General features: G+C 33.7%; 1 protein-coding gene across 9 annotated transcripts in view; it reads left to right on the forward strand.

Annotated features, from left to right (window-relative positions):
• The window catches only part of LOC130442948 (transcriptional activator Myb), a 97059-nt gene that overhangs the window by 55027 nt on the left and 28008 nt on the right, over positions 1-14024 (forward strand). For all 9 annotated transcript variants that reach the window (XM_056777364.1, XM_056777366.1, XM_056777360.1 and 6 more), the window contains exons 2-3: positions 1596-1719; positions 8278-8427. In XM_056777364.1, coding sequence (XP_056633342.1) covers positions 1596-1719; positions 8278-8427 — 274 coding nt within the window. The remainder of the gene's footprint in view (positions 1-1595; positions 1720-8277; positions 8428-14024) is intronic.

The following is a 14024-nucleotide window of genomic DNA, read 5'->3' on the forward strand; positions in this document are numbered from 1 at the left end:
GAGTACATATTTCAAACTCTGAATCTTCACCATCTTAACAATAATAATAGAAAGACACTACTAAATTACGACAAATCAATTTTCTGATTGAAGTCAAATCAATTCATATCATGTCAAAATCAAAGGTGACGATATTTTTTTCTTCAATACAAGTGTGCAATAATCAACTGTGTTACCTTATGTGAAATAAAGTGAACGTTATGGCGCTTTTTTCTACTCTAACCATAAACAACAGCTTCAAGCGCTAAAAACCGGTGAAATACAAGATAGGGCGTTGAAATAATATAATATTAATATGCTTTAATTTCAATACCAGAGTACCGACATTGTTATTTTATGATTCAACTTTCAAAAACAAACAACTCATTTCCGTCTTAATATTACGACTAAAAATTAAACACACGGCTGTGAACTGTACACAAATAATCATTCTCTAAAATGCCGCCAGAGCGACAGACCGAAATTGAATAAACAGTAGCACTTTAAGGGCATATATTTGAAACATTCCATACAAAATTTTTTACTATCAATCAATATTTTAGTTATAAACGCTAATCTTTGATTTATATTGCGTGTTTTTGAAGAAATTTTTACTTTAGTTTGAAAAAGTAAATTTGGAAATGCCACGGCACTAACATTATAAGTTATTTATGATCGATGACTATAGTCTATTTTTATGAATGAGAGAGTAATAAAGTGATGAATAAAATGAATCATTCCTAATCCATAGGGGTATCACTTCTCTAAGTAAACAATTAAAATATTTTATCAAGTTATACCTTGAGTATTTTCGTATGAAATAACATTCAAATAAATATAAATACATTTATACAAATATAATTTATGTGAATATATCGGATGTACACTTATATTTTCACCTAATCAACCTGCTTATAACTAGCTGCCTATAACACAAGGTATAAAGAACATTGTGTCATATTGTTTATATAGGTATAAGGGTTTAAACTCTGTTTTTTACAACCTTACGTTCATAAAGAATAATTTTAAGAGTATACGTAGAGCTACTTCTTATAAATTCAGAATCAGAAGATGAACTGTTGCAACCAATATTCACAAAGAGTGTCTCGGCCTCCATCATTTCTTCACACAGGCGATGGTGGGAAAGGTCCTGCCTAAATAGACAAAGGGAAAACATGAGTGTAGCTATAGAATTAGTCGAAAAAACATGAGAATGGTTGAAAAAACATTTGAAAAACTAAGGAAAATAAAATAGAAGATTACTAAGAAATCTTTGGCAAGAGACGTCATATCAGCATATCAGAAACTCCTAAAATTGCAACTTGCACGCAATAAAAATGGCACCAAACCGATAATGTTGCAAGTGCAAGATCTTGCATAAAACAATTACCTAAACTTTATCTGCGCATGATTTTGATCAAGAAATATTATTTCTTGTATTGCATTGCACGTGTATTGCATCATGTCAAGCGGCCTAAGTAACTATGGGTTACCTAGTAATTTCACCCTCGGTTTCACATCGCGTAGTTTTGATTGAGGTATTTGCCATTCGCATTGCTACAATTTTTATACTTTTGATTCTAATAGTGGCTTAAACAAGTTTGTGTTTGTTACAGATTTAAAAGAGATGATTCAGAAATAGATATTAGTGGTAACGAGGACTCGGACGATTCTGGTGGTGGTGAACATCCAGCTAGGTCGAAAAAATCTATTAATAAAGGACGATGGAGCAAAGAAGAGGTAAGTATTATAGTTGATTTAGTGATAGGGTAAAAAATATAGGTTATGTTCGTCATTCAAAGGGTTTTTCAACTGATTAGTCAAGAGAAATTAAATACGAATCTTGAAACGAAAATACTGAGTGAAACCTTAAAAGTCGTTATTTTCCATTATATATTCCAACAGAAAAACATCAATTAATGACGTTCAAATAAAGTTAATTTTTATATAACAGAAAATATTATTGATTAAGAAAAATATTTCTAAAAGATGCGATGTACTGATTTTCTATCTCTACCGTGTACGAGGTGTGATAAAAAAATACCGTGTGATAAAAATACATTATTACTTTATCACCTATAAATTCAGAAGTTTACTCATTCCTACTACGCAAGGCTTTAAGCCATCTACTTCTTTCTTTTACATTTCAAATTTCTTCAGCATTAAAGTAACCTATTATTTTTTTTAAGAAAGTATAACAGGTTACTTTTGTCTACAGAGTGTGATATGTGCCAGTGTTATCCTTGATTTTTTGCCATGTTTCTGTGGTTTAATGAAAAAAAAAAACATAGTGGCGACATTATTTTCGACGTGTCCTTTTCAAGAAACTTTTGCAAATATCGAAACAAAAAATGATAGTCAGACGGTGTTTTATCCGGGCTATACGATACCGATAGTAGCATTCAAACTTCATAATAAAGTTCAGTCAATTTTTAGCGGTGTGGTCTTATGTTGTCGTGCTGGCACACAATACCCACTCTATCAATCAACTCCAACCGCTTATTTTAAATTGTCTTCTGTAATTTGATCAATTGTTGACAGTACTGAATTGACCGTTTGAAAAGGCTTCAGAATTTTATGGTATATAATTCCCTTTCAGCTCCATCATACACAGCAGCAGCCTACGAGTTTCCCAGTCTGTTGTCTAGCTTCGACAATAATCGTGTTTAACTCTCTAATATTTTATTTTTATTGAGAAATGGATTTATTTTATTCCGTTTTAATGCAAATTTCGATAGGGTTGAATAAATTTCGTGCAGTTAACTTGAGTCTGTTTGTGTATCTATCTCTTTTTGGATAAATCAAAAATGTTTTATGATTGATGCCCAATGTAACTGTGTTGTTTTAATAGTGTACATGCAGATTTGACCTTCAAACTAATTCCACACGATACGATCCATCATCCTCTAAATAGTCTCCCTCACACTCTACACACTTTTGCCACCTCTCCGGAAGCTTTCGGATGTTTTTTTCCTACCTAACCATTCGCGTACGTAGATTCTACACATTGTTTTCGAATTGCAGTCCGCAAAGTCGCCAAGTGCTTCTTTCAATGAACCCAATAAATAATCGCATGATGACATATCGGGATTATAATGAGGGTGTTCCAGTGTTTTCCAACCCAATTCGTTCAACATTTCCATCGTAAACCGAGCAAAGTGGGGTCTGGCGTTATCTTGCAGCAATATCTCACTACAGATTGAAATATCGCATCGTTTTAATCTGTAGACAGGTTTCACCGTGTTTTTGGGAGGTTACTATAATACTGCGCGTTCACAGTTCGTTGTTTATTGAAAAAATGAGCTGCAATTACTCCTCTAATTTTTCAAAACACGGTACACAACATCTTCTTCGCTATGTAACCTTCGTAACCTGGCACGACTTTCCTCAACTCCATTTTCTCCTTGCTCTTCATACCGCTGCTAGAAATTCATGCAAACTTTCCAGCGTATGAATTTCTGCTGAAAATTCAGAAGTCTTAACATCCATCTGGCTGAATTTTTATGGTAACTGAGCCGTTCATGAATTATTTGCACAATAGTTCCTACGCTGATGCCATATTGTGTACAGTACTGCGTCGGTCTCTCAATATGAGTTTTTCTACAACGCCGACTTTCTCATCGGTAACACTTCTTCTGGGGCACCGCGGGTGTGTCAAGCTTGCTACCACTTCTCGGCCTTTTCGTAAAACTTACCACGATTAATGTACATGAGTCTTGGTTAGGCACTTATCCCCGAATTGCTTGAGTTTTTTTTTATTAATCGGGTTAAAACGTTCTTCGCCGTCTTCCGATTCCCAGTTTCCATTTTTCTCGATCTTCCCAAAGATCTTCTTCCAATCCTCTCTCTCGAATATCCTTCTCGATACCTTCTCTCCAACTTAATCTTGGTCTTCCTCTCTTTCTTCTTCCTTGTGGTGCCCAATTTAAAATTTGTTTGGGTATGCGGTCTTCAGGCATTCTTTGGACATGTCCATACCATCTTAACTGATTCACCCTAATGTCTTCCGTAATCGTGTGTTGCACCTTCATGATCTCCTTGATTCTGTCGTTTCTTATTTTTTCCAGTCTTGATATTCCTGCCGCGCGTCTCCAATAATCCATTTCTGTGGCTTCAAGCATTTTGACTGTTTTTTCTTTTAGAGGCCAGACTTCGCTACTATATGTTGTTATACTTTTTATGATGCTATTGTATATTCGATGTTTGTTTTCCTTGGATATTTGTTTGTCCCACAATACACTATTTAGTTGTCTTATTGCTTGTCTTCCTTGGTTATTTCTTTGTGCTATTGCTTCATCTAATCTTCCATCCTTAGTGATGATCATGCCTAGGTATTTGTATTTTGTACAATGACTTATTTTTTGTTGTGTTTCTTCAAGTATTAAATTTTGTTGTTCTCCTCTAATACACATATATTCAGTTTTACTAAAATTTACTTCTAGACCCCATTTCCTGTATTCCTCTACTAGCTTTCTTGTCATATATTCTAAGTCTTCGTAGTCCTGTGCCAAGATTATTTGGTCATCTGCAAAATATACACAGGGTATATAGTGTGGAATCGATTAGTGGGATGCCCATGTTCTTACATTTCCTTTTCCAGTGTGCTAGTGCATGTTCCAGGTATATCTTGAAGAGTGTGGGCGACAGACAGCATCCTTGTTTTAACCCCTTATTGATGGAGAATCCTTTTGAGACCTTGTTTCCTATTTTTACTTGTGATTTACTGTTTTCATAAAGCTTTTGTACTGCTTTTATTAGGGCCGCATTTATATTTGTTCTTTCCAAGGCATCCCATAGTTTTGTTTGCGGTACGCTGTCATATGCTTTTTTAAGGTCAACATACAAAAGGTGGAGTTCTTGATTTTTGGCGGTTTTCTTATCAATTATTTGTGAAATCGTAAATAAATGATCAATAGTCGACCTCCCCGCTCTGAAGCCTGCCTGTTCTTCTGCCTCCATGTTGTAATATTCCTGTTCGATTTTATTTTTTATGATTTTTCCATAAATTCTGGATATTGTACACAGCACTGTAAGTCCCCGGTAGTTGTCGCAATTTTCACTGTCCCCTTTTTTATATACGGTAGTCATATAAGATGTTTTCCACTCTTGGGGTAGCGCTTCACCATTTATACACTTCTGGAAAAGCATTTGCAGATGAGAAAAAAGTTTTTCAGTGCCATTTTTAATTAACTCTGGTGCTATTTGACTCGGGCCTGGAGATTTTCGATTCTTTAGTGACTTAAAACGTCTTTTACTTCTTTAATTGTAATTCTAAGCGGGAATTGCTTGAGTAATTTTCGATAAATTTTCTCGGATTTTATATCATCTTCTACCAAAAAACGAATAATGAAGCGTTGCGAAACAGACATTGGTACGACCTTCTTGCTCATAGCTATAAGTACACTAAAAAGCGAGGTTACACAGTCGCAGCTGCTCTCTACACTTCATAACAGAACAGTCTCACATCCAGTGCAGCAACTTTTACAACACTAAAGCTTTCGTTCATTTATTAAAACATTCCGGTTTATGTTTGAACCACCCTCGTATAATGAAAAAGTATTATATAGATTTCAACATTTCATGAGCTTCTTTGGCACCTTTTTCAACTTGAACCAAAATATTAATGCCTCTCTTATCCATCTTTCACAACACACACTGCAAACATGATCTTCTAAAGCATATTTAGTAGCAGACTGACAAGCAGATCCTGCTTGAAATATTCGCAGCGTAAGTAATAGGCTATTTCAGAACAGAACCCCAAAAAGTCCTTGTAGTGTAAACAAACGTCAATGCCTGTTTATAACCGCCCAAGTTTACCTATTTTTAAGAGCCCTGTAGAGCAGCAACTCCTATATCAGGGCCAACTCCAACAAACCTCCGCTTATAAAAAAATTTTCCTTATCCTACCTAAAAATTATCCAATGAATCTCTCTCTCTCTCTTATTTTCAAGAGATTTTTCGAGACATTTCTTTGTGTTTTAAATTTGTAAGTTGTTTCAGTGCACAGAGCATAGTTTCAAGACTCCAATATTAGTATTATGTTATGAAATTTTAGGCAGAGAGCCCTGAAGTTACGAATAGATACCAACAAAAAGTAGCCATAAATATTAAAAACTGAAATTTATGGGGATACACATACCAGACACTTATAAAATGTTTAGAGCAAACAAATGCATATTTTACTTTGGTTCCGGTTAAGTCCGCCTTTATAGCATTTAACCATTTTTCTCTTCTTATACGAGAAAGTTAATTTAAGTTCTTTCAATTAAGAATCGCAAATAGACGATAAATACTTAGGTTTCACTCAGACATTTTTGCTACAACATTATTCAACATACCTATAGTCTATTTCAGAATGGTATAGAGTAATAAAATGGGTAATTCCGTCCAGTTCGGCTCAATATCGGCCATAGATGTAGGTCTTGAAATATTGTGTAGGGATTACTTAGGTAGTAGATTATACAGTTACGTTTTGCGTTTAACCTTCTATTAATGCATATGCCTAATTCCAACCCTATTTCAGATTCGGCTTAACCATGCGCCGTAAGGGCAATGGTGCCTTACCCAAAATTTTTAGACCTTTATAAGTATATTTGTTTAGTTTAACGCATCAGTATTTGGTATTAAGCCGTAAATAGTGTTCACAGTATTATATGATTGCATAAAATACGATTACCCGAAATTTACTGTACAAGAAACTGTCCACCGATGTTCCCGAATGACTGGAGTTAGAAAGTCCACCGTGTTTAAATTATTGCGGGGGAGAAAGATAGCATACCAAGTGGAATCTCCCAAGAAAAGTCCAGGAAGACCAGTAAAAGTCCTTGATGAAGACACCAAAAGTGTAATTCGAAGAAAAGTTCAATCTTTTTATTTTAAAAAAGAAATATCCACCCTAAATAACATTTTAATGGAGCTTGGCCAGGATGACAGTATTCCGTTGATAACTAAAAAACTTTTATGGACTATTTGGAGAAATAAAGCACTTTTACTGAAAAGCGATGAAATTGTTTACTGGCGACGAAAATACCTAAGAAGTATAAAGCAGTACAGAACAGAGCAGAAGAAAATATTTTATCTTGATGAGACGTGGATTAATGAAGGTTATACAGTACAAAAATGTGGCAAGACAAAAATATAACCAGTGCCCAGCTTTCATGGAAGGCCTGTCAACGGGTATTCAGGTGACTTCGGGTAAAGGGAAAAGACTAATAATCGTCCTTATTGTAAGTGAAGAGGGATTTTTAAAAGAAGGTTTGCTAACCTTTCAGTCGTGCCACACGGGAGATTACCACGAGGATATGGATTCGGATGTTTTGGAAGACTATTTTGGTTAAATGATAAAATATCTTCCGGCTGATTCAGTGGTAGTTATGGATAATGCAAGTTATCATTCTCGATGCAACTTCATCATTGAGAAAACAAGAAATTATTGATTGGTTAACCACCACCAAAAGTATTAAATTTGAAGATAATTTGATAAAAAAAGGACTATTAGCTATAGCAAATTTACACAAACATCGTTTTATGAAATACGCCGTGGAAGATATAGCAGAAAAACATAGTGTAACTGTGCTGCGTACACCGCCATATCATTGCGAATTGAATCCTATAGAACTTATATGTGCGCAAGTGAAAGGATTTGTAGCAAGACCTTAACACGACATTCAAAATGTAAGACGTTAAACTACTGTTTGATCAAGCCATTAAGGAGGTGATACCAGAGAACTGGCGCAAAGCAGTCCAGCATGTCATTAAAGAAGAGGAGAAAATGTGGGATCTTGAATACTTAATCGATCAGACCGTCGACCCGTTAATTATAACGTCAAGAGGAGATGAAATTTCCTCAGATGAAGAATATTATGATTTTTTATAATGTAATTTCTGTATATTGTATTTTTTGTATGTTTAATAAAAAATAAGTGTACCTAATACTAAGTACATCGTGACTAATTTTTATTCTGTTAAAATAAACTCTTCTTTCCTTTTTACGGCACACTATTTTCAGTGTTTGTGACCCTTTGCATACCTAATGAGATTTCATTACTCTATACCTTTCTGAAATAAACTATAATGCCGAAATTAATTGCCAAAATGCTTTATTCGCATCAAAGCTACCCAATAAAGTTAACCTTTGTTTGGGGTACAATGATCAAAATCAGCTGATTTTGACAATTAACTTGATATTGTGTGGAAATGGCTTACTGCTGCTATAAAAATTCATTCAACCTATCCTTTAATTACATCTCGTAAATATTTTTCATTTAAAGCTGAGGATCTATTCGAGATTTTTTTTAGGATGCTAGGTTGAAACAGTTAGTAGAAGAATATAATGAAAAATGGGATATAATTGCAGAACATTTTCCTGACAGGTCAGACGTACAATGTCAACAAAGGTGGACTAAAGTTGTCAATCCTGAATTGGTGAAAGGACCTTGGACGAAAGAGGTTAGTGAAATATAAATCTCTTTATGAACCTTTTCCATTCATATTATTTACGATCATAAACAACAAACCAGTAAATAATTTAATAATAATATTCAGTGTGTGAAAACCAAAGGAAATAAATGCATTGCTTTGGTTACTTTACATATTCATGTTTTTCACTAAATGTTTAGGAATGTGTTTGACTTTTAGTAACTCGTACGGGATCATTATCTCTAAGTCTTAATCATACATTCACAATTTTTTTCTTTTATTTTTTTATAACTAACCGTTTATAATCTTCGAGAATCACTTTCGGATTTTTCTTCATTCACATTCCGTAACTCTCCGCTTGGATTTTTCGGTCACTACTTAGAACTCAGGATTTCTTATTTAGTTTTGATAACTAACTAATAACCTTTTTTTCCGCCTTTTATGGTATTTTTCAACGATTGTCATTTTTTATAATTTTGTTTTTTTTGTAATACACTGTACTCTCGTACTTTCTTCTTTTTTCTAAATAATTACAAGGTTATAAAATTGACAATGTAAAAATCAACATTAATTTATAGTAGTCTAGTAGTAGTATAATTATATGATTATGTTATTTTAAAAATTAATCTTGATTGATTTTGAAGTATTCGAAAGCTCGGAAATGTATTAGAGTTAGTACACTTTATTGTTTAATTTTGCCACAATCCCACTATAAAAAACTAAAGAAGAAATACCAGTGAAAAAGTGCACTCATCAGAAAATACAACGTCTTCTAATTGGATAACATTGTTATCCAACATGTCATTCAATCGGTCACAAAAATAAGTCGAAATAATAAATTTATTGCATTTGGTCTTTAGGTATAGTAATAATAATTTTTATCAACATATTATATAAAATTTTTAAGTTGCGGAATAAACAACCATCTTACTTCCGGTATAAGCAACATTTATGATAATGAAAATTTTATTCTGTTATATATTTGCAAAGCTTTCAAGAACTTATAAAGACGGCTTTTATTTTGATGATATAAGAACGCCGAACGTTAAATCTCATTTTCATACAGAGATGCAATATTTAAATATATTTCTCCTTGACCTTATAAAAGTCCTAAAGCCGTTTCTTAAATTACTCGTATCAAAGTCGTTACAAGTATGGTTGTAAATTCATTTCGGCACGTGGGCGCAGAAGATCTACGTGTTCCCTTTCGAAACTTAGGGGTGCAAAGAGAGGCTCTTATATCCGTAGTGTTAAATTTTTATTATAAAAATAAATAAATTAGAAAAACAAACTCGAATTTATTATTAATAACATTGCCCTCTTTAACAATCTTGATATAGTTAATAGTTTCTAAAATAAATTATAAATAATGATTTAGGACACTAGAGAAGTCGAAACAGTCAGAGGGAGACGGCGAAATTTAACAGATAAGCGACGCGAACTGTTGTAAAACTATTGTAAACTATTGTAAAAAGAAAGAAACAAAAATATTATTTATATTTAATTCCTTTTTATATATTTTTAATAGGTCGAAAGTACCTAAAATAGATATTTTTCGAACCATTAAAAATTCATACGTATGTGGATATTGGGGTATCGTATATACTGCGATCCAAAGGATGGATTGTGTCCTTTCTTGCTACGATACAGGGGAACCAGTGTTAACATCGGTTAATCCCACCCCTTCTAAAAAGTACAGAAGTTTCACACTTCGAGAAAATGTGGATAGAGTTTTCGTCCTCTGTGCAACAAAAACTGCCCGCTATATTACCTTTTTTCAAGTAACAGGTAAATAATTTTGTATTCCAACTGCAAAAATTGCGGAGATTAGTATTGTGTGATTAATTTTATGCTCGATAATTTAATAAAATGCAAATATTTATCTGGTGTTTAAACAACAATTTCTATTTAATGCGAGGTGCATTTGTAAACAATGTAATTAATGAAAAGTTTTACAAACCTGTTCTATCAACAGACCATGTGTTTTACCATCGTGAATTATGCCTGCGAACTTAATAGAAACTTCCGGTTTTGAAAACCAACTTGTGGGAATAACGCGTTCAAGCACATCATTTCAGTAACTACACCCTTCATAAAAATGCTCATCACTCCAACTGTTCTTCATTTGTTTTTAGCTGTAATTCGATGAAATTTGAAAAAAAATGATAGTTTTCTTTATTTTAAATAATCAACCAAAAAATCGTCTTCGAAATATCTAGAATAAATTATACAGATAAATAAAAAATAATGTCACTATTCAAAACTTGGGGTGTTTTCGTTGATTTTTTTATGTGTATTGCTTCAATTATTTTCAATTATCAGTTGTTTTTTCAGTTCATTTGATGTGTATAACACATTTCTCCGAAAACTTCTTCAGTAAAACAAAAATCCTTTCACCCCAGATTAATCAATTCCTAAACCAGGATATTCCATGTTACCTTCTTTTTCTGAATTCCAAGTCTCCTTTCTTTTATAACCTTCTTAATATCCTAATAGCATACGATGAAATTAATCCTCTTCTACATACCTGGTACACGAGCATAGATCGAACGCGATGCTTCTACCCTTGGACACTTTTGGTCAAAATTCAAACATTTGGGGATCCATTTTGTAGCAATTTTTTCTCATGTCCAAATTGACGTGAACTATATGATGAACGCGTTCGTATGAAATATTCAGTGCTTCAGATATCCGTTTTAGCCCAATTCTATAATTGATATATAATCTGATAAAATCATATCATGAACTGCATCGATATTTTCGGGGACTGACACAGAAACTGGCCTTCCCGATCGGTCATCATTTTCAATGGAAAATTTAACTCTTTTGAAGCTTGTATATTGCCTCTTAACCCTTTTAAATACAGGTACTTGATGATGGCACGAAACTCCAATTTTTAGATTTTCACAATTTCGGTGGACATCTTGTTTCTTTTAATTTATTGCGTAGCTCTGGTTTACTTTATTGACGTCAAATTTTACACTGACCCTTCTAATAAGCTATTGTTCGTTGCTATGGTAACGCAATATTTTGTTTATGCATGGAACTGGTTTAAGCCAACTAGATCAGAATATCAGAATATATATATAAATATCAGTCATTAAAATTTACGTCAAATAACTAATTTTTAGTTACCTTTCCCACCTGGTACCTGTCCAGGTGTCACTCGGCAAACTCCATAAACACACAGGTATTTTAAGTACACGAGACACTACTAAGAACCTAAGGTTTCATCCTCGAAACTAAGACTAGAGCCCATAACTGTATCAAAATTCGGAAATATATAGCAAAGCGCCGAAAATTGTTAGAATGCGACAAAATTAAAAAGAAGAAAAAAATATCTTCTTATATTATAGATGCATTTTGAAATATTTCTTCGCTTACTAATATAAAAAAGAAAATTGTATTTTCATACAAAAAATGATACGGTATAAATTCGTGCTTTATATCTAGAAAGTGTTAATTTTAAATTGAGATGGTATCCGAATTGCTTGCGAGCGCTATTCTGGAAAGTTTTTGAACTTATATCTTTCGGATTCAGACGGACACATTTGAAAGTTAATCATCATAAGAGAGAGTTTTTCTTATCATTACCCCTTATAGTGTACATACATTTTTTTACTTGGAAACTTACAGATATTCTTTTGATTATTATATGAATAATTACCTTATGATTATTTCCGTTTTGAGAAATTACAAAAGCTTCTGACTATCTCATAATGTCTAATAAAATTATCTTTCTCAAGATATTGAATGTACATGGGTTGATATGACATTAATTTGTAAAAACCAATTAAAGCTTCTCCAGAATCAAGAATACCACTTCTTTAACGTCAAGTCATGAAAAAAAATCAGGTTCTAGTAAGGACTGTTCACCATCACCGAGTAGTTCTTTAAATCTCCATAGCATACCGCGTATAAGCCTATAGATATTTTGGCGAAGTATTTTGTTTTATTTCTTGAATCGAACCTTTGTATTGAGTAAAGCGGATTTGGACGCTTTCGAATACGTTTTTCGAACACAACCTAAAGATGTTTTATAGGGCTTAAACGAGGAATCAGTGGTGGCTAAGGTATTATGTGAATCCCATAGTATCCGGTGTGATTCGACTATTATTCGGCACGAGATAGATCTGCTCTTCTATCAAGACTAGGTAATCACAGATCCAACAACTAAAATTTTAACTTGCATAGTTGCTGCAGAATAGAGTTTAAGTAGATATGGGATGGAATTTCATCACTAGTTAAAACAGGATTTCGCAAGGTTCTTCTCAATTTCAGGCTGGCTAGTTAAGTCGAATTCAATGTCGAAAGCACATAACACAGATATTTTCTAGAACAACGTCGGTTATAATGGTGTCTGTTGGTCCGGTCCCACATTACGGGCCTCAGTAACACAATAATTGCAATCAGATCTACCTTCATTTATCACTTGAAAAATTAACTTAATAATTTGAAAAGATTATAGCAACTGAAATATGCACAGGACGACAAACGTGTTCTATGCTAGTTGCTATGGAGGGAGATTGGCCTTGAACGCACCAATCACCTGGAAGTATCTTTGTAGACCGCGCAGTAGATATCTATGTGAAAAAAATTCATTTGGTTTCCAAAAGCACCAATTTAAACTTCCTGGGTGGCATCACTGTAAACCTCCATTGGGACAATTCTCCATTTTCCTTAACATAGGCGTTAACATTTACGATAACGGCCTCGTCTGATTAAAATCTTCCTCCTAAAACTATGAGGATATGCAACAGGAAAAAGTCGTTGGGTCAGATTGGTGAATTCGCTGGGTGGTCAACCAATTCGAAGGGCTATTCGTAGATTTTAGTGTGTGAAGGTGCTTTGCCCTGATGGAAAAGCACGTTGTTTTCTAACCCATCCCACAAAACGGTCGCCTTTACTTTTCTAGTAGATACAACCGTTTTTGTCTATTGGAAGTAGGTGCGCCCTTTGCACTCTACTGTCTTGACTGTTTGCTTCTATCAATAGAGTGTAGTAGAGGAGCCAGATTTTTTCTATAGATATGAATCAACTCCATTTTACTACGACTATCCTTGATCCGACAGTTGTCCAGTACCAATTATTGGTGAATTTTTTTATGTTAACGCTAATTCACGCAGTTTCTGTCCGTTCCGAACGCTCACTGGTTGCTAGACAAGCTAATACGGCCCTGTCTAAATTCAGAAGGTCAAAACTTTATGGTCGTAAATGATGGAGCAGAATTTAACTTTGCTTTTGCGTGTGCGTATTGCGTTTCAAAAACGAATATTTTCACAGATCACCTATATTTAGATAGATTACGACAATGTTATCTCTGTTTTAACCAAATTGATGTCGACTTGGGGTCTACGAATATGACATCCTTCATAAAATACTGGCAAATTTAAAATCTAATTATAGCGCGTAATTATTTGAAGGTAGTTCATACTGCTACCTCAGAACTAACGAAGTTTCAAATTTATGTTTTTGTTTATGATATTTCTCAAAATGGCTTATTTTCGGAATATAACAGCACGAAATATGAAATTTTGAGAAACTATTGTGAAAAAAAAATAAATTTGGAAATTTATTAGTTGTAGCTGATTAAAATGTTACATATTAAGTAATTAGATCCAAATTCA

Source organism: Diorhabda sublineata, chromosome 4 (genome assembly GCF_026230105.1).
Source record: "Diorhabda sublineata isolate icDioSubl1.1 chromosome 4, icDioSubl1.1, whole genome shotgun sequence".
Lineage (NCBI taxonomy): Eukaryota > Metazoa > Arthropoda > Insecta > Coleoptera > Chrysomelidae > Diorhabda > Diorhabda sublineata.